At 35.8% G+C, this 26,535-nt stretch overlaps 1 protein-coding gene across 1 annotated transcript in view; it reads right to left on the bottom strand.

Annotated features, from left to right (window-relative positions):
• Window positions 1–14,164: 14,164 nt before the first annotated feature.
• The window catches only part of LOC138698957 (cytochrome P450 4C1-like), a 51,635-nt gene continuing 39,264 nt past the window's right edge, over window positions 14,165–26,535 (bottom strand). Inside the window, exons 7-11 of the mRNA XM_069825151.1 lie at window positions 26,326–26,407; window positions 23,442–23,576; window positions 21,526–21,594; window positions 19,117–19,285; window positions 14,165–15,159 (exon numbers count right to left, since the gene is read on the bottom strand). Coding sequence (XP_069681252.1) covers window positions 14,804–15,159; window positions 19,117–19,285; window positions 21,526–21,594; window positions 23,442–23,576; window positions 26,326–26,407 — 811 coding nt within the window. The 3' untranslated portion in view covers window positions 14,165–14,803. The remainder of the gene's footprint in view (window positions 15,160–19,116; window positions 19,286–21,525; window positions 21,595–23,441; window positions 23,577–26,325; window positions 26,408–26,535) is intronic.

The raw sequence follows: 26,535 nt of genomic DNA, 5'->3' as shown, positions 1-26,535 counted from the left end.
TGAAAAAAAATTTCTTTCCGAGAATCTGTCTCTCTTCTACAAGAACTTCCCTCAGGAACGATTTCCTCTCCTCTTTAGTAGTAGTAGTGGTGGTGGTGGTGGTGATGGTGGAGGTGGTGGTGGTGGTGGTGGTGGTGGTAGTAGTTTGTTTTGCAGAGCTAAGGCCATAAGCCCTTCTCTTGCACTCAGCCAGGTTTGAATAATAAGAAACTTATAGGCCTACATGAAATACTTAAATAGAATACAATACAAACAAAAGAAGATATCTTAGAGAATGTATCAAATAAAGTAGAAAATTACAAATAATCGAGATCAGTTACATTATATAAGAGGAATATATATAATTTGTAAGTCATAAACTTCTCCACATAAACTCAGCGATTATATGTATTATACCAATAAGAGACACATGGAATACTTAATGAGCACAGAAGAATAGATGATAACGAATTAACTTGAGATAGAATATACAGTTATAAACTAGTAAAAAAAAACATGCGGGTTACAAGACTTAAAAAGTTGAATAGCCAAAACGTAGTATAAATTATAGCACAAAGAAGCAAACGACCCTTGAGAGGTCGCGCGCGTAAAAGTTATGTAATGGATAGCACACGATCTAATCTACCGTGCGCCAGAAATGTAATGAGATTGGCATTTTTCAAAAACGTTTATTCGTCAAAACTTAGGCCTATAAAAACATTATTTCAGTGTTAAGGTATATGTACGCAAAAAAAAAATTCAAACTATAACTATGTTAATAGAGAATTTTCTCCCCTTTAAATTGATATAAGAATTTTCGATTTAAGGCTTATGGTTTTTCAGATAAGTCCCATTTTCCAAAATTCTGCGTCATCAGCCATGGTCACTTCTACGAAGGTCACCCCAAAAGGAATGCACAACAATTTTTTTAAATTTATTTTTCAATCTAAATGTTTGCAGTTACAGAAGTCATAGATACATACTTCCTCCTTGCATTCAAATCTAATTTGAGTCGTTCCCATGAGTAGCGCCATGATGGCACTCCTTCAAGTTGGCTGCTGTACTTGACATTCGTCAGAAGCAACGTGCTGTTATCGAGTTCCTGTGCTGTGAGAACGAGGCAGTGGGAATATTCACAAGAGGTTGAAAAGCGTGTATGGAGATGCAGCTGTCGATCGTCGTACGGTTATTCGGTGGGCAAGCAGATTATTATGTGAAACAGGCCACGTCAATATTCGGGATACTCCTCGCAACTGAAGACACTGAACTGCACGAAGATCTGACAAAGTACAGCGCTTTAACAACATGGTTGTGTCTGACAAACGCGTAACAGTGAAAGAATTGTCACCCCAAGTTAGAATAGAAGAAGCAAATGCGTGCAGAATATTGAATCATTTGGTGTTAAAAAAGATTTGTGCCAGGTGGATTCCAATGATGTTCAAAGAAGCAACGAACTTTTGGACCAGTATGAGAATGGTGGAGATGAATTTCTTGCAAGAATTGTGACAGGAGATGAAACATGGCTCCACGATTTTGATCGGAGATAAAGAGGCAGACAATGGAGTGGCATCATGCAAATTCATCAAAGAAAAAAATTCAAATCTGCGCCTTTCACAGGAAATGATATGGCTACTAGGTTTTTCGATTCAAAAGGACTCTTTCTTGTGGACAGTATGCCACACGGAACCACCTTTAATTCTGATGTGTATGTGGCAACTCTCAAGGAACTTCAAGCTCGACTGAGTCATGCTCGACCACATCGGGAGAAGCAGAATTCTCTGCTAATGGACGACAACGCATGGCCACATGTCAGTCACATATCCACAGACCAGATCAGAAAACTTGGATTGACAACACTGAAACATGATCTGGAACCATGCAATTTCCTCCGCCTTACAGTCCTGATATGGCACCACGCGATTACCATCTCTTTGCTAAACTGAAGGAACGAAGTTTGAAGATGACGACTCCCTCGTGCACGCTACTGCAGAGTGGCACAGACGTGTTGGTCCAGACGTTTATCGTGCAAGTATACAGGCCCTCGTTCCAAGGTGGCGTAAGGCAGTTGAAACGGACGGTGATTATACGGAAAAGTGACATATTTTTCCTGAAGGATGTATCTACATTCTGCGAAAATAGCAAAACTGTAGGATAAAAATATAATTATTTTTAAATACTGTAAATGTTATGGATTACTTTTGCAGTGATTCTGGTAGTTGTCAATCCCCTCATCCAGCATTGCTTGTAAAATAAACTTCTTTCTAGTCTCAAAATAGATGCATAGATATCAGGGCATGATCACTAGATTCAAAACACGTTTTTACGTATTGAAGTAATTTATAGTATTTTACAGTTAGTTATAAAACTGCAAATTTGTGTGTCAGTAATGTTGTACGTCATTTCAATAAGAGTCCACAAGTAGAAATTGAAATTCTGAGGAGAATGAGCGTAAACCCTGGGAGAAACACCAGAAATTGTTGCATCAATGGAAAATAAGGAAAAAACGTAAAAAAAGAAACAAACATCACCTGAAGTTAAAACAAGGAGGAGGTATTTGAGAGGCAGGAACGATATGAAGTTGCTTAAGGGATGACATATGATGATGGAGGCTACTAGGCCCTGAAAGTTTGTGGTTCATTTCCTGTATATAGTAATTTTAGAATATTTAATTCTTTTAAACACGATATCTCAGCCAAGTATGGTGATACCAAGAAGATATTGGTGTCATTTTGAAGCTTGAAATATCCCCTAGTGCCTGACAATGAGTAAATTAACATTAATATTGTTGATAATTGTCTGTGCATTTTTTACATGATTCATGAAATATAAAAATTTGTATAATTTATATATATGGTAATATTAAATTGATGCAAATAAAGATATAAAAAATAGCTCTACGCGAGGCACAAAAGAATAGTTTTAGCTATAAATCAGTAAAAACGTGTAGCTCTATCTCAAAACTGCACGAGCTATCATGTTTCAATTTGTATGTCAACATTATAAACATAATAATTTTATAATGAATTTAGACACGATTTCAAGGAATCTGTCCACTTCAATCTCTTTCTGGTACCATAATCAATTTTATAAAAATTTTACAGAGAAAATTATGCAAAACAATTTTTTTTATTTAAATGAGTACATATACTTTAATCTGTTCGGGTGCTAATCATAGACATTTCGCAGCACGCGCTACGAGCGTACTAAGCTAGCCCCGGCTATACACTGGTTAATTGTACAGATTTCAAATCATATCCTATCGCTAACATTGGTTTATGAATGCGAAAAACGCTGATAATCCACCGAAAGCCAGCGCTAAAAATGTCTATGAATACGGCCCTTCATTACAATAATTATTAATGTGAAAAAATTCAAATAACTAAATAAAAAGAAAAATAAATAAAATGGTCAAATCGTGTATCGTAATCTTTAGATTGTGTATATGAAAAAGAGGGTATATCTCACAAATCTTACACATGTTACACGACCTCATCACTACCGGAACTTTCTTCAGAATTAGCACAAGCAGTGCATGTTGACTGCGTATGTTCTTTACATATATAGCGGCGACACACACTATATCTGTTCTTGGACTTACAATTTCTTTTCCAGTCGCAGAGCTGACACCTTCCTGGACCCTCCTTTTCTTGTGATTTTCTTTCTTCTACAGTTTCAGTAATTTGTCTAGTATTTCTCTTCAGTTGACATGGCAGATTCGCAAGTTGATGTCTTTCAAGTAGATACTTTCTGCACAAATCTTTGCTGAGGGTTTGTAGGAATTTCCATGGAATCATATCAAACTGACCAAGATTGTGTTTCAGTTTAATGAAACTATTGATCGCTACTGTTCAGTAGCGTGAAGAACATAGAGGCCGGCGGTTACTGGTCTTTACTACTGAGCACCTACTCATTCACCCTGTCCATTCCTCCTTTTGTTGAGTTACGAAACATCAGCATGTAAGCCTTTTTAGACTCTCCAGAGTCTGGATTAATGTCATCGGTGTGGTACATTGTGGACAGGAGCAATACCACCTTCTTTTTCGGATAGTAGAGCAGTAGGGATTTTTCTTTTTTGAAACCAAACATTTTGCTGTTTACCACATAGTAGCTTTATCAAAGTGAAGGAGGCACCTCCTTTTTATTTTTTCGCATAATTCAAACCAACGTTAACTTACCGAATTGAGGATCGTTTTTGCAAAACTTGCTGAAAAAAAAAACTAAATTTTACATGACAGACAAAACACTACAGTAAGCAATTTTTTCTGTATATCTCACATATAGCAGAAAGCAAGTTTTGAAAAAAACGATCACACTTTGACACATTACAATGAAGAGAAATAACCCAATTTTACTAAGACGCTTTGAACATCATGTAGAGACCTGCCTTATGTTAAGGAATCCATAAAAATATCAATTTTGCAAATCTTGCAGTTAGCAAGTTTTGCAAAAACGGTCCTCAGTTGATAGATGACCGTATGCAAGGGGCACCAAATTGAACCATTTGTCTGTGGTGACGTTTCTCCTGGATCCACTGATTGGCTGCACCAGCCTGTTCACTATAATTTTGGGAGAGGTATCAACTTGATACGGCTCAGCTGGCTGCTTACAAGCGTAGACTTCCATCTTCAGAGTATAAAAGGTGTTCCCATATCCAAGAGAGAATACGTTTATCCCGTATCTTGCCGGGTTTGTCTTTATTGTCTCAAAGTGCACTTTCCTCTAAAGAAATGCAACAACTCGTCGATCGTGACATACTCACTAACGTAAAATTATGAGAGAACATCTGTACAATTTGTGCGAAAAGGGATCGAATTGGAGCAGCTTGTCAACTATTCTGCGCTCTTGCCGAATATTTGAATCGTTAAATTTTAGGTCTGTGATCAGAAATTTAAGTCTTGACACATTCATACAGTTTCTGAAATTAGGCATGCCTATCCATGGTCACTAGATCAAAGCACAAACAGGTTCAGATGAGCTGCTCTCAGTACTGCAGGATATAGAGAAGATCTGTGAAAGCTTCATTTTTATTTCAATTCTCGCAGTATTGTGCGCATCTCTAGGACAACTGTAATTTGGTCGCATTTTTTAAATTCTTTGATTAGTGAAGTTAACGATTTAATGAGTGATAGCGTCAGTAAAAGGTACTTTCCAGCTACTGGTTTTACAGCAGGCAAAAACCTTACTAAATTATATTCAGCAACTCATTTATTACGTGGTGAGCAGTGCATGTTCAAGCTTGTTATTCTATCTTTTCCTACATACACATTTATATTAGAAGACATGTAGTGCGAATAAAATAGTACACTGAAATAAATGTATGTACTCTATAAACGAAAATTACAAATATCAGAAGCTATACAAAATTTATACACAAGGTCATAACTAAACAGGCTTACGTTGTCAGTAGTGTTGCCAACTCGGAATTCCATTTACCGCTGCACAAGCTTAAAAACACCGCTAAATTATAATTAAAAAACTCCAGATTTTTCTTAATACATCATCACTGTCAAATTTGAAATACAAACTATATACTGTAGTTTTAGGAATTGGAGAATTTTATATAAATATACACTAAATTATGAAAAATGTGTATTACTTTGGGCCTCTACATTCTATGCAAAATCGTCTTCATCCTCGTACAGTAGGGATGATGTACCGTATAGCCTTGCAACTCACGAGATGATTCTCTTTCATTTTCCGACTTATATGCACCCATTGTACCTAAACAAAACAAATCATACTCGTGTCGTGTTTATTATGAAAATATTTTTGTGATAAGATATGATTTTAAATTATTAGTATTATTATTATTATTATTATTATTATTATTATTATTATTATTAATTTAAGCTATCTATTTCCTTAAGTACAGTACATCTTGGGGCAATACATAAGTGCAACAACATTTTTCAATTCTTCTCATTCCTGCTCGAATGATCAAAATTTCATTTACCATGGGATTTTCCATCCTGTTCCTGTGCTTTTCTTTCACAAGTTTCATTTGACTAAATACGAGTAGCTTCTCAAACTCTGCATCTGACAATGGTAGGATAAGGAAACGAAATGCCAATTTCGCTAGCTCTTTGAAGAGATGGTCACCACATATGCATAATTGAAAATTGCAACCTGAAATATCGAATGAACCACAATGAGATTTAAAATAAAAAAAAAATAATATTTCTAATCCTCTGGAAACTGAAATAACACTCACCTCTGCCCAAAAGCTTGTAGTGTTAGATACACTTATCCGTGACCATAACGAAAAACATGCCTTTACTAAATACTTTTGCGTTTGTAAAGTAGGCTTTCATTCAACATTACTTTATTTCACTAGTGAGATAAAGACTTTACCTCACAGTTTGAACTTTATCTCACAGTTCATTAATATTTTCCTAGTTCCCGGGCACACACGTAAACTTTTCTATTGAACTATTACTCAAGAAGTTAATATATTTGTTACTAAATGTCACTACCTCTACTTCTTTCTTACCATTTCTTAAATATACATGCACTCAATCTCCTTCTCTTTTCTCTATATACTACGTCGTAATTTGTGCATTGTATCCATATCTAATATGTATTAAAAAAAACTTGTAATAATTTACCTTTTTGAGGCGAGGAGACTTGAACCCTTGAACCTACGATGTTGGGTTTATTTGGGTTTATTGGGTTTATAGGATTTTATAACAACACGCATTAATCAACTGAGCTAAATATACACGATGATGAATTACGTTTTAATATTCCTCTTAAGTTTACACATACAGAAGTAAAATGTGAAATTATTTTAATCACATTAGTTCCTTGAACACTTCTAAATAATCCCTGAAACTTTAAAATGATGAAAGTACACGTTTAAAAGGAAAAAAAAAATATATTAAAATTTATATAATTTATTTTTTATCCAACGCCTTATATACCATTCTTCACTAATCATGGCCTCCTACATAATGACCTACCTAGGACACGTATCCATGCCATGATATGTGATCATATGAGGAATTATTTTTAACATATTTTCTTTTATAAAACGTAATTTTTCGTTATGGTCATGGATAAAATTACGTACGGCACTTGTGAGCGTGATCTTTATTGCGCTCGTGTAATTTAAGCACTCAGCTGACGCCTCGTGCTTAAATCTTTCCACTCGCGCAATAAAGATGCACTTACCCACAAGTACCATAAATAACTATTTTCCACTCCACAAAGTTAATTTTCCGTCAATGTATCTCAGCAACTGTTGCCGACCAACAGAAAAAAACACCCGCTACTCTTTTTGTGTTTATCCCTATCAGCATGGCAAATTAAATCTGAATATCTTGCATTCAATATCACCTTACACCATTTACACGGAGCTTTCGAACTATCACCGGCAACTTCTTTCACCCAACCTTACAACATAAGGTATAATGGTTTTTCAACACATGTCCAAACTTTTGTACGTACGAAGTTTTACACGCTATATTTCTTCAAATCTCAATAAAGTAGATCAAGAATATAGTGGACACTTCGGAAATAATCACATTCACAATCACACCAGTGGGTTCGAAATCTGATTTCATACTGAGCTGGAGACGTGCCTGCCAACAAAGAGTCTGGTTTTAAGTTTTAAGCCTATGTTTGTGTTACATAAACTATAATGTGGAATGATAAATTACATAATATATCATAAATTAAAATAATAATTCAGTTCACTATCTATTCTTTATGATTAAATACAATAATTCATTTACAAAAACAATGCTTACATTAGATTACGAGTTCAACGAATGCGGCATACATGTACAACAACAATGGATGAAGCAGGAAATGGACGTGGTTGCACCAAATCGAGTTAACATAAAACGTTGATATTTTATACTCGGACAATGAAAAAGTGTGATTAATATCATACTAAACTCTGGTTTATGATTAACTAACATTGTTGTCCGCAAGTACATACAAAAACAATTATAACAACTTTACAGATAAAAAAAAGGTTAAAAATATCGTCTCCCTCTGCCGGAATTATCCAAAAACGCCAACTAAATAGCTAGCCGCTGTCGGTAAAATTCTGTAGCTGACCATAGTCCTGAAAACACCAGATTTAGCTACAAAACCGCTGACTTGGCAACACTGGTTATGAGTCGCGCACGGTCGAAGCGACCAGGCCTGTATGGAAACCGTTAAAAATGAAACTGCCAATAGCAAAACGCATGACAAAAATCACCACTTAATTTGGGCGAGTCGAATGAGGAGTACCGAAGGAGTGAACGACAGAACTCAAATAACCTTGAAACAGGAGTTAAAAGTTTATCACGCAAGGTCGAAAAGACAGTGCGTAATCTCTGAAGGATTGTAAAATAACAAAATAAAAAGAGGGAAAAAAGTGAGAGAGAGAGAAAGAGAGAGAGATTGGTCACGTGAACCAATTATTTAGGAACTTCCGTTGTAACTCCTCTAAATTGCAAGGAACATTTTCTTTCTAATCTTCAGTTGTGACGCAAGAAGGGACCTTTCCATAGTAATGTACATCGAAATAAAAATTGAAATAACGGATCATCATTTTGGGAAGAAAAATTTTTTTCTAAGTGCACCTCTTTCTAGAGATCGTTTTCCAATATTATGATCTATAGCCTCTCTGATGACATTCGATACGGAAGGTAGCTTTTGCTTTTTCTTTACTACAGGACTTCCATTCGTCCCATGTTGATAATCAGCATCCTTGTTCTCCACTTCCTCAGTTTCCTCCCGCCAGCGTAGGCTAAATATTCTTCCATCTCCACAACATTGTAGAAGACCAGACGTTCAGCAAAAGTATTTGAGATTCGCTAGTTGTTCATATAGGACAAGACGAACTCTATTTATTTCTGTACGTTCAAAGTTTACAAACTACAGACCTACTTGTACCCACATTGTCATTCCTCTTTTTTCTATCTTCATAATGCGTTTCTACCACAATAAATTATTCCTAAGTTTCCGCATTGTTTCTTCATTGTCTCACATAAATAAAGAAGACTAAGTTATGAATAAGTTACATTCAATGTTTACATTCTTTCTTCGTTATAATTAATTTAATTATTTAATTAAAGTATTAAAAAAAATAAATTTCGAATATATAATATTTGCAGATAAGTTTCTTTTTTACTTAAATTAATGAATAATAATAAGCAAACAAAGAAATACAAATAAATAATAAATAAAAATACATAAAATAAGTAGAAAATTAATTTTATAAACTTCTCTAAAACTTACCATTAGGAAAATTAAGCTCATTGAATATTTTGCTTTTGATCTCTTCTGCTAGCTTCATTTTCATATATTATTTTTACGTTGGCTATACTCTTACAACGTCTACTATTCGCTCCATATTTGATTGCTCTTACACCAACTCTGCAGAGGAACCTGTGAGTCTCGCACAACTAGACCCAGGCCTCTGTCAGCCTCCCCTCTGTTCAACCTGCGGTACTTCATTCTATCCTACCGTTTACAGATTTCTCAGCTAGGTTGTCCACTGCTGCACTGCGCTGGGCTGTCTTCAATATGCGGCTAGCGAAGTCCCAACAGCTCCGAGGGTACGGTGCGATCTGTTTTCGTGTTCATTCCTCCTGTAGACTTAGCAAGTTGACATTGGTTTTCACTTCTTAAGCAGTTTACGAATGCGTGCTGCTTAGAATTCTTTGGGCTAATACCGTCTAGAATAGCCTAAAGAGGTTACGAGTGCATGCTGCTATATCGCATTCTCTAAACTTACGCCGTCGATTATAAAGTAGATTAGAACTTCAATTATCCGGACTGATTGGGGATCAGGCAGAAATCCAGATGATTGAATATACCTCAGGAATAATTAAGAAAAAAACGATGTCTGACAAAGTAAAACCCTATTTAAAAAAAACTAGCTAATTACACATAGGTATTGCCTATATTTATGTACTGTAGTGTACTGTATTGTACTGTACTGTACTATTAAAATTCTACGTTAAGCTAAATAGAAACTAAAAATTAAGATAGAGTATTGTATACAAATTTATCTCACAAATTACATTCGTCAAAATTCCTGACTCATAATGGCATAAAATAAAATACGATGGAAAGTCCAGCTGTAATCAATGTTTATGGTACTAATTTTAGCTGCCCATTTTGGTAATTATGTTATGTTCAAGAGCCTATGTAGATATTGGTATAATATTGCATATGGAAGAAAACTCAGCTTTCCTCATTTTGAGGGCAATGTAAAGCATTTAGGGTGCTATTCATAGACATTTTGCTAGCCTGCGCTACAAGCGTGCTGAACTAGCCCCGGCTATCGACTGATTACTTGTACAGGATTCATATCATATCATATCGCTAACACTGGTTTATGAATACGAAAAACGTTAGTTCGCTGATCATCCACCGGAAGCCCGCGCTAAGATTGTCTATGAATAAGTCTTTTGAGGTCTTAAAGATTTTCTACTTCACTATGACAGTGGAGATATGAGACTTTTATGAGTACAACTTCCCTGCCCGTTTCAAGTTTTCCATTTTAAATATTAATTTCACACAGGAAAACTATACGAGTTACCTTTGACTGCGTCGTATTGTCAAATATGAACATTTCCGCATCGCGTTATGTTTGTTGTTCAATCCATTGAAACGGTTCCGCCTGGACTCGCTCCACACCGCGCCGCTGTCTATGTATGTATGTATGTATGTATCTATGTATGTATGTATGTATGTATGTATGTATGTATGTATGTATGTATGTATGTATGTATGTATGTATGTATGCATGCATGCATGCATGTATGTATGTATGTATGTATGTATGTATATTTTTTTATTTTATTGAGAATACATCTGCATGCCCCGTTACAGTAGTAACATTACATGCAACCATTACAAAATGTACAATTTGATATTTGCAATTGGGATCATATAATAAATACATACGTTTGTGACGCTATTTATAGAATACAATTGTTTTTGGATTACTTATTATTTTATTGTTCTGTTTTTGGAGAGTTATTATGTGCTGAGTTATTTAGTGATGGTGTGAAGGTTTGTGCTAGATGTTCATGGATTGAATATACTGTATTTCCGGAATGCTCGTAGGTGCCTGGATGTTAATTGCTGATTAGTGACTGGCCAGGTTCCTCCATTTTGTGATATCTCTTTTATTAGGATGGTTCTTTGATTTGTCATATTGAGACATTCGTAGATTAGGTGGTTCACCGTTTGTTGTCCTCTGTGGCATGTGCAGGCTGGATCATCTTTGAGATGGAAGCGGTGTAAGTATGAATTGGTTTTCCCGTGACCTGTCACAATGGCAGTGAATTCCGGCGTTACCGGGAGTATGTATGTATGTATGTATGTATGTATGTATGTATGTATGTATGTAGGCCTATGTATGTATATATGTAAGTGTGTAAATGTATATGTGTGTATGTATGTAGGTATGTATGTAATTGAAATTGAATTATGGTTTATTTAATGACGCTCGCAACTGCCGAGATTATATCAGCGTCGCCGGTGTGCCGGGATTTTTTCCCGCAGGAGTTCTTTTACATGCCAGTAAATGTACTGACATGAGCCTCTAGCATTTAAGCACACTTAAATGACATCGAACTGGGCAGGGATCGAACTCGCAACCTCGAGCACAGAAGGCCAGCGCTATACCGAATGCACTACCCAGCCGACTGTATGTATGTATGTATGTATGTATGTATGTATGTACGCATGTACGCTTACTCACTGGTAACGCATCATCATCATCATCATCATTGGCGCTACAGCCCAAAACGGGCCCTGGCCTTCTTGGTTCTCTGCCTCCAATCTTCTCTATCCCGGGCTCTTACTTCCCAATTCCTACACTTCAATAGCTGCTGACAATCTTTCTTGATTGAGTCCTTTCATCTTTTCCTAGGTTTTCCAATAGGTCTTTTGCCATATATCTGATCCTGCATAGCCATCTTCGGTATGCTTGAATTGTCCATTCTCTCAACATGTCCAGCCCATTCCAATTTTTTGAGTTTCACTATTACTGAAATCTCCAAATCTTCGTATATATTGTAAATTTCTTTGTTATATCTCATTCTCCAGATCCCATTATCTCTAACGGGTCCAAGAATTCTTCTTAACACTTCACTGGTAACGCAAGTGAGTGATAAACAGAGTTAGGAAGTTGGTACCAAATCTGTTAAGTTGTGTGAGCTTGGACTATATCTCTACCGAGTGAAAAGTAATAGAGCGTCTCTCGGTAATATGTGCAGCCGGGTGCTAACCAAGCATGTCCGCCAATCGTCCAGCCTTAGAACAAGAAAGTTATATAAAAAATAATAATTTGTAATTATAAAGTTCGTAACTCCCAATCTAAATTAATTTACCCATACATATAAAATAACATAAAAAGTATACAATTATGATTCCAGCCTCATTATAACAAATAACAATGAACATGTTCATTTTATCAAAAGATATGCTCTTTTTAGGTATAGAAAAAAAAGAATAGGTCTATTTGTAACCCTAATTTCAAAATATTCGTTCTACGTCACAAGACATTACTGGAGGAAATATGATACAATATTTATTACTATCAACAGGTGAACAACAACTTTGTGAATCTAATAGTGTATCTCGTATGTGGCACAAAATATTAAACTCATAATTGTTTAAACAAAAAATCGTTTCTATTGTACCGTAATGGTAGCTAAGAAGTTCGTAGGTCTATCGTAATTCCGATGTTGAACTTGGACTCTAAGGCAGAGCGCCCTCTGGAACGACAAGCGACAGCAACACGACACGGATTTGATGCTTTGCTTGTTGCTAACGTGTATGTTCTTATATAACCCATAATATGAAATGAACGGAAGCCCACTCATCTGATCAGACAACAACTCGACACTATCTGTGTTATGTTGTGTCGCTCACAGTGCTGCATGCTCCACTTTTTGTTGCATCAGTTGTGAGTTGATAATACAAGGGTTAAGATGAGAGACGATCCTAATTTCAATATAGCCTTTATTGAACTTATTAAAGATTTGCCATGTATTTTGATACTACATCTATTTTTCGGATTGAAAACATAATAAACCTATTGCAAAATCATTTTATCTTATTTACACAGAATAATTTACCGCTCAATATTATAACAGAGCGAAATATAAAGATAACTTATCCTAATAACCTTTGCTCACTTTCCGCTATCTGGAGCTCGGATTTCACACACTATCTCACTCCCATGTGTCGCAATCAGCTGTAGAATACTACTCCTTTCCATTGACTAACTAAAGGAATATATAAATGAAGAGTTCGCGGGAAAAACGATGAATGTCACAGTTTTCTTAAGGTTGATGTCATTATGTAATTCAATTGATCACTGCGAAATTTAATGTTTTTCAATGGTAAAAGGAAGAATTATCACCACGAATACAGTAATCCTTGCCTTTTTTCCCCTATAGAAACAGCACTACATCTTGCAGTTATAGACTCAATTACATCATTATCTAATCCTTAACAGAAAAGTGACATTCATCGTTTTTCAACTCTTCAAATGATTCTGTATAAGCACAAAATGACAAAATGTTAGGAGTGTCCGTATATAGGACCTGTCCGGTAATTGGCCCCTCTACCCTATAAACATATTGTAAACACATGTTTACTTTGATGTGGACGAGAAACGAACAATTATTATTTATCTGATGTATAAATATATAGACCTATTTACTTGATAGTTATCAGAAGGCGTTCTTCAGCATTGACTGAAATCCTGAAGTTAGTGTTCTTTTTATAAATTGCAGATCCAACTTTCTGTACCAACAAATTAAATGTTTCTCTACTCATTCTATAGAATATTTTAAATCTTTCTGGGTATATATTAAATTCTTTGAACAGATTAAAAGCGCCAGGTTATTCTAAATTAGCATGCCAAAAATGATACACCCAGAATCGTCTATGTTTTCTGACACTGTAATTTGATATTAGCTAAATTAACTAGGTTGAGAACGTCCTCATCCTCCGACGACATGTTGTATGACTGAATCAGTCCAGTGAGTACCAGGTCACTTTGCTGTCATGTTGCTATCATAGTTCGTGTTGGATCTGTGTTTTTGTCGTATCACTATCATATTAGTGGGCTCTCTGCCTAACGCAACTGAATGCATAGCAACACGAGATGTCAACATTTAACGAAGAATAATCGGGTAAAAAATAAACATGTTACACAATCCTGTTTGCATAATTATTTAATAACAGATGAGTTTACTTTTTTGGAATCATGCATAATATTCACATTACTTAAATAATACAATCATAAAAGAATAGCTCACAGTATTCAGAACTTAAAATATTAATATAAAGCAACAACATTTTTTAAACTATTCACGACTCTACACAGCTCCAAAGAATGCCACTATGCGTTGTTTGTGAACATACTGTGTATCATCTGTACCGAGCGGCAGGAGGGCAAGGCGCGGGTGATATCTATACTCCTCGCTGTACTCAACTGGAATTACCGCTTTGGTACGAACTTCCTATCTCTGTTGATAATGTATTATCGCATAAGAGTGATTATGAAATATAGAAATTAACAACCACTCGTGAAACAATAATTTCATTCCAACATATCATTCCTTAGTCTATTATTTTGTTTTACATTGTTAAGTTTTTCATTACATTCATTTGTGCAAATGTCTGCCTCTTGCTGAAATTGTTAGATGTTTTCACTGAATGTAGACTTCGAAGTCTTTGTGAAATGTAGTCTTCGGACAGTGAAGAATATCACTTCGAAACTAGTCAGTCAGTAATTTCTTCATATTAACATAGTAAAGAAGATATTAATTATATGCATTTGACCAGTAGAATGTATTTATTTGTCCTTTTCCCTACCTCTTGGACTCAAAGTTATTCTAAACCCGTTTTTTGACCTGGATACGATTTCCATTATAAGAACTAAATCCTCACTCTTGTCGGCAGAGCGCATTTCATAACGACGTAGAATACTGGACAACACCATTTTCACTTCCAGCATGGCGAACTTCTGGCCGATGCAGTTTCTTGGACCAGCACTGAAGGGAATATACGCGTAAGGATGTCTGTTGACGACCCTCTCCGGTAAAAAGTTGTCAGGATCAAATTGTGTGGGATTGGGGAATATATCAGGATCTCGTTGCATGGCGAATATTGCTACGCATGCAGTGACACCAGCTGGAATAGTGTGGGATCCTGTAACAAGCAAGGCATGACAGTAATGAACGTTTGAATCGGTCAGAGCTAAAGGGCATTATGTCAAAAAATCCCATTTTTATGTTTTTATTTAATTAGAGGTTTAAAAATAAGCAGCATCAAACGGTGGAGAAAACAATTTTGTCAGACTTCTCCTTATGCTAGGAATTACTATTCATACCAGGACATACGGAGGAGAAAAGCATCATGTCACTGACAACATGCCATTCAACGCCGGACGTTGTGAGCTGTGTGGTAGCACTGAGGTAATATGATTCGCGCTTATTATGATTTCCACACTCAAGAATGAACACACTTTTTTTAATACATCTTATTCTGTTAGGTATATTGTGTATTATAGTTTATTTTTATATGGTGATTTTGTGAGAAATGTCTCCAGAAAGGAAAAAAGTTAATCCAGTCACAAAAGGTAGGTTATTAAAAATGTTGTTGTTAAAGGATTGGCTGATGTAAAATAATGATGGAAAACGAGAAATGAAAGTAGGATAAGACTGCAAGTTAGTGCAAATGTAATATTACAAATTATATCACTTAATGTCGTACTTTATAACTTATGAAGAAATACATCCGATTTTAATATTTTGAAACATTTTAGTGAAGATGAAAAAAAAAAAGAAACTATAATCTGATAAGTTTAATACCTACAAAATAAAAACCACACCGTGATAAGAGTGTGCATATCTTTAACAGTAAAAGGAAGATTTAATACAATAACACATAGATTTCCTGAACACGGCCATTCTTATCTGTCATATGACAGAAATTTCGGCGATTTGAAGGAAAAAAAAAATAACAAGTTTGACAGAGCGCACAAACCCCAAGAATATGTAGAAATTGCAACAAATAGCAAGGAGTAAGTTGAAGTTCATGTTGTGGACCAAGGTGTAATATTAAATTTCGAGACCTGTTGGCCTAAACTATTCAATAAAACCGCTATCTCTAAAGAAACTAAATTACTTGAAAGAAACAAAAGCAAGTATTCTCGCCTGCATATTTTAAACAGTTTATACAGTGATGTTCAAAAACGTATCCATATTTTAGGAGGTGCTAGTGTGCATCGAAACAAAAAAATAATGTCTTATAAACATGGGTCCTACAACACATACTTTCTGAGATCTGAACACTTGTTCATAAGAGCTGCTCAGTGTGACGTCCATTCATGGCAATGCATTCCTCTACCCTTAGGCGTAAGGAATCACTCTTTGAAATTTGTTTTAATACGTTAATAAGAAAGTCCTGATAACTATCCCCAGTTAATCTCTGTGGTAGCAAGTATGGACCTATTTATCTGTCACCAAGAACTCCTGCCCATACGGTGATTGAGAATCGGTGCTGATGCATTGTTTCTTCAACTGCATTTAGGGGTTTTCATCTGTCCACACATGCTGATTATGAAAAATCACAACACCATCTCTGTTGAAACTCGCTCAAATCCGCAACCAGACTATTGTTTTCAGTATTCATTGCGACGTATTATTTTTCATGCCAGGGGTGTCAATTACGGTATGATTATCTGATAGTCTGCTGTATTGTAGGGCAGAGAAATGCATTGCCGTAAATGGTCGTCACATTGAGTACATCCTATGAACAAATGTACAGAGCTCAGAAAGTATGTGTTTTACGACTCATGTCTATTAGACATTACTTTCTTGTTGTGATGTATATTATAACCTCCTAAAATATTGGATACTCTTTTTAACACCCTATAATCCACCATTGTGGCTGAGGGGTTAGCGAGTCTAACTCGGAACCCAGCGGGACCGGGTTCGATTCCCGTTCGGGACGAGTTGCCTGAGTGAGGTTTTTTCGGGGTTTTTCCTCACTCCTATGGATGAATATCAGGTAACTTTATCAGGCGATTGGAACCCCATTCATATTCGCCAATTCATTTCCTTCCCTATCACCCTTTCATTCATCATCCTTTTGCTTCTTCTGGTTTTCAGATCGCTCTACAGGCGGCCCTCCGAAGCTGCTGGCTCTGCCGACCGGCCTCCGTGGATTGTATTCATGTAATGATGGGCAGCTTCTGCAACGGAACCCGGGCAGACTTTCTCGGTGGAGGATTTCACTCTCGGACCGTTAAGGGAGCCTTGGGGTGGGGAGGGTTGCCGAAGCAGGAGTGGTATATGGACTCTGTTGGATGTAGGGACCGGTAGTTAAGTGGGTCAGGTGGTTAGGTCGGTGCTCGTAGAGAATCGATGGGCACACAACTCATCCCATATCGGGAGATGTACAATAGACCTCAAGATCGTAGTCCGTGGGATTTTCTCCCTCTCCCCTAACAAGAAAAAACACCCTGTATATTCCAGAATTTACAGTCTCTTCAGTGAAACAGACACCCTTTCTGTGAAAGTCAGAGTTAAACATTCTTTGTACTAAGTTTCAAGATAAAGCATATTATGATGGAAAAGTACGAACCAAATTCTAAAAATATACAAGATATTAAAATATTAGTTAAATGTGTGAAACCTAAGGCACTGAGTTTTTAAGATAAAATTCTGAAATAGCCTGCAGGAGATACTACCGCCAGGGGAGGAGATGATAAGAGATCAGTAATGGATAGCGAATATAACATGTAACGTATTTCAGCAGCTTTTTTTTTTTTTTTGCTAATTTTTTAAATAATTTTTTAATAACCTGTTTTGACGATTTTTTATACAAGTAAACATATTATTATGTGGTGGATATCTGTTATTAATTTTGAGTAGCTATAGTTCAAAAATTGAAATATTACGTTTTGTATTAGTTCTGGATAAATACAGCAGACTACTTCCTAACACTATTTCATATTTTATAACCATATTTCGGTGAATAAAAATAGAGTTATATAAAATTTCAAACTGATTCCATTATTGGAAATCAATTTCCGTGCTATGTCAGTTTCATATAATAATTATTTGTAAATGATTGAACAACTCTAAACATTTATCCATTATTGAAAACGTAGTGTCTGTCGGTACTCTACAATACTGAATGAGTGAAAAATGTTTACAAAAAATCTTTTGAAGTTATAGCATTTTTTCCTTCTCCTGGAAAGTTGTAAAAACAGACATAATGTCTTTTAGCTGTGACCGATTCATTTTGTAATAGTGTATTAAATTTACTAACAAGGAATGCTCACCAAGGTGATAATGGATTTTCACGATTATTACCCCATACGTTTAAAATATATTTTCTCTCTTGTAATTAAATAAATGTTAGAATAATTTAAATATAGTTGAGTAAATATGATGTTGTAATATCATTATTTATCTGGTAAGGCAATCTGTAAATTTTATAAGTCTAGCTGAAATATCTCTTCTGCAAACTGTACGAAACTTAGCAAATGTAGGTCTCGAAAAAAGATTAAAGTTAAATGTATAATATTGGTTATTAAAATGCAACGATTTTAATAGGCATATTTATTGGAAACAAAGATTCGGAGTATACATAAACTATACTTCTACGAGTTTGTTCAGAAAAGAACGTTCCTTAAGCAAATTTAAAATATGCAAGCCACCGGTGTAGCTCAGTCGGCTGAGGCGCTTGCATCTCCAGTTGAAGTTGCGCTCGTGCGTGGGTTCGATTTTGGGCCGATCACATGGTTGAGTTGTTTCCTAGGTTTTCCCCAATCGTAAGGCGAATGTCAGATAATCTATGGCGAATCCTCGGTCTCATCTCGCCAAACACTGTCTCACTATCACCAATCTCATCGACGCTAAATAACCTAGTAGTTGATATAGCGTCATTAAATTACCAACGAAAAAAAAAAATAAAAAAATTATGCTCTATTCACGGCTCATACCTGTCAACATATCATCGCATCAAGTCAAGCACCTTCTACAACTAGAATAAAATTGATGAAGTTTCAGTGCTACAGATTTCACTGAAAATAGACTTGATTAAACACTGACAATATAATATATATAGCTATATATTGGTGTGATAGAAGATTACCTAGTTGAAGATCTTGCGTAAGCATTCTTGCGAGTAAAGGGGCACTTGGATATAATCTCATCGCTTCTTTGATCACCATATGCAAATACTTCATGTTCTTCAAATCCTTGAGAGTTGGAGAATGACCAGAATCCTTAAAAATTCCCTTAAGTTCCTCGTATACTCTGTCCTACAAAATATCAGTTTGTAAGAACACACATTAGACAGAAAAAACATATTTTATCAAGCTATTTTGTAGGAAACACAAAATAATAATGGCGTCATAAGGTGGAACGGCCACAGTATATAGAAACGTGGCTTGAAATGGTAATAATAATAATAATAATAATAATAATAATAATAATAATAATAATGTTTTATTTTCGCTGGCAGAGTTAAGGCCATAAGGCCTTCTCTTCCACTCAACCAGCCTTAATCAATACAATACATACAGTACGGTCAGCTAATATGAATGCCAGCTAATTGGTTGCTAAATTGAATAGCCTATGGGTTGACAAGAATTGCGACGAGGAGTAAAATTACGTCGAAGAAGAAAATGAAACGAAGCAACTACAGTACGCACGCTATGAACTCCCGAAACCTATCCATGGAAGATGCTCAGGATAGAGTCTTATGGAAAAAGGTTGGCAGATGCGGCTTTCGGCTGTACAATCCTTATATAGGCTACTGTAGTAGGCCTATATGGAAAACGAGTATTTTTATTTGCTTTTGCTGTTCACAGAAACACTTACTATAAAAATATAATACTTAATTAAAAATTGAAATTTTAACAGTATTAAAAATGTTTAGAAAGGTAAAAAATAGCTACCTTATTGACAGTCGGTACCGTTTAGACACAGATGTACTGTCGTCATTAGTGTCTCTCGAAATACTCAGCAGGTAAAATCGCTATTGAAACTACTACTACTACTACTACTACTACTATTAATACTGCTAATGTTGCTGCTGCCGACGCCGCTGTTACTACTGCTACTACTTCTACTACTACTATTATTACTACTACTAATACTATTACTACTAATACTGCTAATGTTGCTGCTGCCGCCGCCGCTGTTACTACTACTACTACTACTACTACTACTACTACTACTACTCTAACTACTATTAGTACTACTACTACTGCTAATGTTGCTGCTGCCGACGCCGCTGTTACTACTGCTACTACTTCTACTACTTCTACTACTACTATTACTATTACTACTAATACTATTACTACTAATACTGCTAATGTTGCTGCTGCCGCCGCCGCTGTTACTATTATTACTACTACTACTGCTAATGTTGCTGCTGCCGACGCCGCTGTTACTACTGCTACTACTTCTACTACTACTACTACTACTACTACAATACTACTACTACTAGTACTCTTACTACTACTATTACTACTACTACTACTGCTGCTAATGTTGCTGCTGCCGCCGCCGCTGTTACTACTGCTACTAATTCTACTAATTCTACTACTACTACTACTACTCTTACTAGTACTATTACTCCTGCTACTACCACTGCTACTACTACTACTGTCACTACTATCTTTATTACTACTACTACTACCACTATTATACTAGTACTACTACTACTACTACCTCTGCTAGCATTGCTACCACTACTACCACTGTTATTACTACTACTGCTGCTACTATTACTACTACTACCACTGCTAGAAATGCTATCACTACTAACACTACCACCACTACCACTACTACTACTACTATAGTACTGCTACCACCGCAACTGCCACCTACTACTACTACTGCTTCTAGTGTCATCTTTCCTATTTTTTACCTACCTCTTATTCCATATGATCCATATATCTTAATATCATCTATCATCTGATATCTTTTCTGCCACGAATTTTATATATATTTAGTGGGGAAAACCTCTAAAACTGATCAAACTAATCTCTACGAGGTATCGAATGTGCATACTAGTAAGTGAGAGACACGGGAACTGTCTACTGTACGAGTTTTTCTGAAGAGTGTGGGGTTTGCAGTGAAAGACCTTCCCTTGGGCAGAAAAGTATAAAGGAATGAATGAATTGTTGTTCTAGCTTTTTAATCAACTGTCCGAAGACAAGTTTGAACCTCATAAGTGGCATCCATAAAGTATCACTCATGAGGCAACTAAGCCAAGAAATAATGGGGTAGGGTGACCAGTTCCTTTATCTCTCCATTGCATACATCGTTGACTATTTTTTTAATAGTAACATATTACACTAATCAAACTTCAAATGTGTACTAACAATCGGTTTTCCTCTGAAGCATATAGCCACGTGAGAGGTATTGCTTGATAATAATAGACGTACATATCAGCCAGAATATCAATAAGAGTTACCGCTATGTATGAGATTTTGTTTTTGTACTTTGAAAAATAATTGAAAATAAACTTGAAGCTACCAAAATATCTTACCTGTATTTCAGGATGCAGGCCTAACAGATGGAGGGAAGCGTTAATTGCAGCTGCTACTGTATCATGACCCTGAGAAGAGAGAAACGATGCTGTGAGTCAGAAACATTTTTGGTTTGTCAATATCTATGAAGTCTTAATGAAAATGCTCATTAAATACAGGCGAACGTTTCGAGAGTTTCAAAGTAAGCACATTTTAATTATTAACAACTTATTGAATTTCTATTTCACATTATTGTCTTCTTTAACATAAATTTACATTATTATTTTTCTTCATCACTTTGTTCTTTATTTCGTTTTTGTAATAATCCAAGTGAATCTGGTCTGTAACTGTAGCATTGAATGTGGGCTATTTGCAGGTATATTTTAATGACGTAGCATGATATATTTTCATTTAATATAGTGAGATATTATTATGTTTTAGGAAGTAATTCAGAGATTATTACACTTGTGAAAATTTTTACAGGATCCTTTTAGTCAGCTAAATTAAGCTTTCGTATTCTAACCATAAATTATTTGTTCAACAAGCGCATTTTCCTTATGTAATGCTGCACCTCCGCTGATCACTAGACAGTGGAAAAAAGTTATTCGGATGTGAAGGTAACTACAACGTGAGCAGTTTGTCTCGTCAGAGGGTTGTTATTTATGTGAGCATAGTAGGTAGACTAGAGGGGCGTGCAGGTAAGAACTATTTTCGAATTGATGATTCAGAAGGTGCCTGATATTTTGTGTACTTTTCTATAAACCCTTTAAAGTGAGGATTTTCCAACGTTTTGAATGTAATATTGAAACTTATCATCATTCGACACAAATCCTAGCAAAAGTCATATTTCATATTTGAGGCGGAATTTGAACTTGAACCCTTATTTTCTTCTAACATAGATCAACATTTTTCAGGTGTTTCTGTGTATTACATTGATGTTCTATCGATTGTTTTGTTATCTTTTTTAATGCACACATACATAACCCACATTTAACTGTTTACCAGTATCATTGCTAAAAATGTCGACACCATATTCTTGTTTTTTAACATATGTCTTCCGCATTATGATCACTTCACCGAACACAAATGAAGAATATGTTTACGTATCTCAATGTTCTCTGTTCACGTAAGGACGAGGACTGACTGAGAACGCAGAGTGGCAGTTGTTTCACTGGTCAACAAAATTTAAAATTTTGCCTGTTAAATGGGAAACAATGAGTGATTCTAAGTGACTTTTTTGTGCTGATTTCAAATCTTTTTACAGAACTTTTCCATCACCCAGAGTTTTAGAGTAATCACATGAAAAACATTTTTCGTATCTATACATTATAGTATTACGATATCTTAGCTGAAATTACATTTATTGACCTAAAATGTATGTGAAGCATATTTTTGGCTGCACTTTGCTTGAGGAACATCTCTTTACAGTATCCAACAATAGTCTGCCAACATATCTGGACATCATTTACCCTGGTAGTGCCTTTCCATTTCCACGTTGTCCTGGTGGAAACGCTTCCCGTGTTCGTCGCTCACAGCCCTAGGTTTTCAGGAAAGAAATCTAGATGGGATGCAGAAAGTGTATTTTTTAAGACATGTTACATCCCATGATCGTATAGTTCTCAATCATCTCACTGACAAGTTCTCTCCTAGTTATCAGACCTGAAGTTTCCTAAAACGTTCGTGACAACATTTTTGAAATGCACCCATGGAGTTGTTTCTTACATATTTAACTGGTATTCAAATTGCGTATCTTTCATCAGTTCCCTTATTTCAGGTCAACAAATATTCCTTCTTTTAATTTAGCTTCACTGATTCTTGGGAACTTATTTTTCAGGAAGAGAAATGCACTGCCATCACAATCCATTGCTTTCACAAAATTCTTACTCAAGCCTAATTTGATATGCAGTGGAAGCAATAAGATTTTTTCAGAACTTACAAGTGGTTGGTGAAGAACATTATCTTGTCCTGGATTAAGTGATTCTCTCTTTGGCCAGTTCTTTTTTACATAATGATTACTTTTATCTCTGCTATCCAACTTGCACAAGTAGCAGCAAAATTTAGTATAGCCAAGCTGCAACGCAAATGAGATAGCTATTACTTTCAAATCCCCATTATCTGCCAAGAAAAATTGTTACACTTGATAGTGGATAGTAAGAGCTTCATATTCTCATAATTTTCCTTCATACCAACTGCAAAGGCTAAAGGAATGGATGGATATTTGTTTCCATTATGTAGTAACGCTCCTTTCAAAGTTGTTTTCGAGGGGTCTATGAACAAATGCCAATCCTCAGGTTTATGCTCAATGCCTATTAACTCGAACAAATTCTCAACATGAGTGCAGAAAACTAAGTAGGTCCTCCTCTTTAGAAAACAAATGCTCAAACTCCTTTTGGCGTTGGCAAAAGAAACTTACTTTGGTGTTACCTGCAGCAGCTTCCAGCCTCTCAATCTTGAGGCGAGTAATTCTTTTTACTTAAATCAAGATTCTGAACCAAATCATTTAAATCCTCCTGTCTTAGAAAGTGAGGTTCATTTATAGTATCATTTTCCACAAAATCTGGATCATTTTGTAATTCAGTCTGAACATCAGGAACACTTTGAATTACTTCAGTCAATGTTATGTCATCTGGTGGAGTTGGTATAGGAACTCCTGGGCTATGAAGAACCGTCCGAATTGCAGAAACTAAATATTGATATTTAACAATGTCTGGACTTCGAATTTATTCCAGATATATTTGTCAAGCAGACGGGATCCTTTTAACCAGTCAGTTAAAAATGCTACACATTTAGCACAACAGATTTCCGGAGCCCATGTCTTGTTCTGGTGTATTTTGTTGTTAAAATAACATCATAAGCTCTTCTAACTAGAGGAGTAAAATTTTGCCTCTGCCATTTTAAAGTGACCTCACAACACACTTAACAGAAGTTGTTTCTATCTATAAGACTCTTTCAAGACATATTTCTTATACATTATACTCGTACACTTATACACTACTCCATACAATGCACTATTAGGTACGGTATTATATACTTCTATCACAATTCAATTCACAACGAAAGAGAGCACAGGATTAGCTTCTTTCTTTGAAGAAAGCTTCTATTCATCTGGGAAATTTACCTTAAAATCACAGTTTTGTGAGAGAAATGTTATTGTTGTTATTCGTGAATTCACAGGCAACAATACCAAATGTTACAAGTCAATTGTTGACACAATGTAATGAAATATAAATGTAAAATACGCCTTCTAATCAGCATGTTATACACCACAAATATTACTAAACTGGAACAAATTTATTTTCAAAATTAAAAAAAATGGTGGGTGATGGAAAATTTCTGACTTCATTTTTGGAATCAGCAGATGGAAATACATAAGAAACTCCCGAAATTATTTATTTAACAAAATCATTGCTGACCAGTGATTTTCGGTGTTCGCGTGGTGCTCTCTGCGGACGGTACCGTGTTGTAGCTACTTACATGGGAAGCATGCACACCTCATGCCATAGTCTATGCGTACAGTACTTGTAAACCGTAAACATGACTTGTATTTGACTTTTTTTCCTCTGTCTACTGATCACTTATTCAATCATATCCATTGTATCATGTAATTAAAGAATGTAAACTAAATATAGACTAATATTTTCCGAATGCTAATCTATGATGTAAACTCTTACCTCGAACATGAAATATATTTATTTCACGAATCAAACTGAACACGATTAGTATTCTCTTAAGAAAGTTCGTCTACAACAATGGCGGGCATTTCTGCGACATGACGTCAGACCTCAGCGAAGCATCAAACTTACCTCCTACATTCCCCTTCCCCCACTCCATGAAAATACTGCGCGTATAGTGGATTGCTGTACTTCGGAGCTTCATTAGTGATACAATGTCTTTCGCAGAATCATATGAATCGAGAGGATATCACACTTACAAGAAAGGTGGTTCTTTCAGTTCTCATGTTTAGGATCAGTTACAAATATTCAAGACGCGAACTTAAATATGTACATTATTAAAATAAACCACCTGTTATATGAGTTCAAAGAACAGATTCAGTGATTTTCAAAGGATGGAGAAAGATTTCAATATTTTTACCACTACTTTTCATGTTTAAATTGAAAATGTTATCCCAGAATTGCAGTTAGAGGTACTGGATTTGCAGAATGATAGCTTCTTGAAAGCAGAATGTGAAGGTCTGCTGGGGGTTAAAATTTTTTAAAAGATGTCCAGTACTACATATCCACTGCTTAGACAGTTTGCTTCAAAAATAATGAGTACCGTCGTTTCCCATAACTATGGTTCTGGAACATAACTATTATCCACGATACAACTGTTCAAATTTTGTACTCCATTACGTCGTTTATCTATATGTTTGCTGTACTGTAGTTTGAATTCAAGTCACTGCAGCTATCAACGAACGGTCTACGTTACTTCTACAATGATGTTTGAATGGTTGTATCGTGGACCATAGTTGTGTTCCAGGACCACAGTTATGGGAAATGACGGTATGTATTCATCAACCTACTAATGCGATCGGCTGTTTTCTAAAATGAAATTTATAAAGTTCAACCACAGATCCCGCTTAAGTGATGCTCATCTCCTTGTGCAACTGAAAATGGTATGCACAGATATTAATCCCAATTTCGAAGAAATTGCTTTGAAAAATTATTAATTAAATATCACGTGAATGGACTATTCTAATTACATATGGTAGGTAGGAGTGTAGTGGCGCAACTGTCTGTAAATCCATCACTGCACTGTAGAGTGCAACTCTCCCACAGTATGTAGTTGCCATTTAAATCCTGTCTTGTAGGTTGCGTTCATTTTGCCCACCAATGGTCTACAATCAAGCAGGTATATCTATAGCGCACTGCTCCCAGGCCAGTATGTCTAAAAGCAGTAGGTCTAAACAAAAAAGATTAAAAACCAAGGAGTATGACATTATAATTGACATTCAATATTCTGGTAGCAGAGTGATGGTTAGGGGAAGGTGAGACAACTCTGAAGAAAGTTTGGTAAAGTTTGGCAGAAAT

This window comes from Periplaneta americana, chromosome 4, assembly GCF_040183065.1.
Source record: "Periplaneta americana isolate PAMFEO1 chromosome 4, P.americana_PAMFEO1_priV1, whole genome shotgun sequence".
Classification (NCBI taxonomy): Eukaryota; Metazoa; Arthropoda; class Insecta; order Blattodea; family Blattidae; genus Periplaneta; species Periplaneta americana.
The sequence above is the reverse complement of the archived record's forward strand: the minus strand, read 5'-3'. Positions and strand labels throughout refer to the sequence as shown.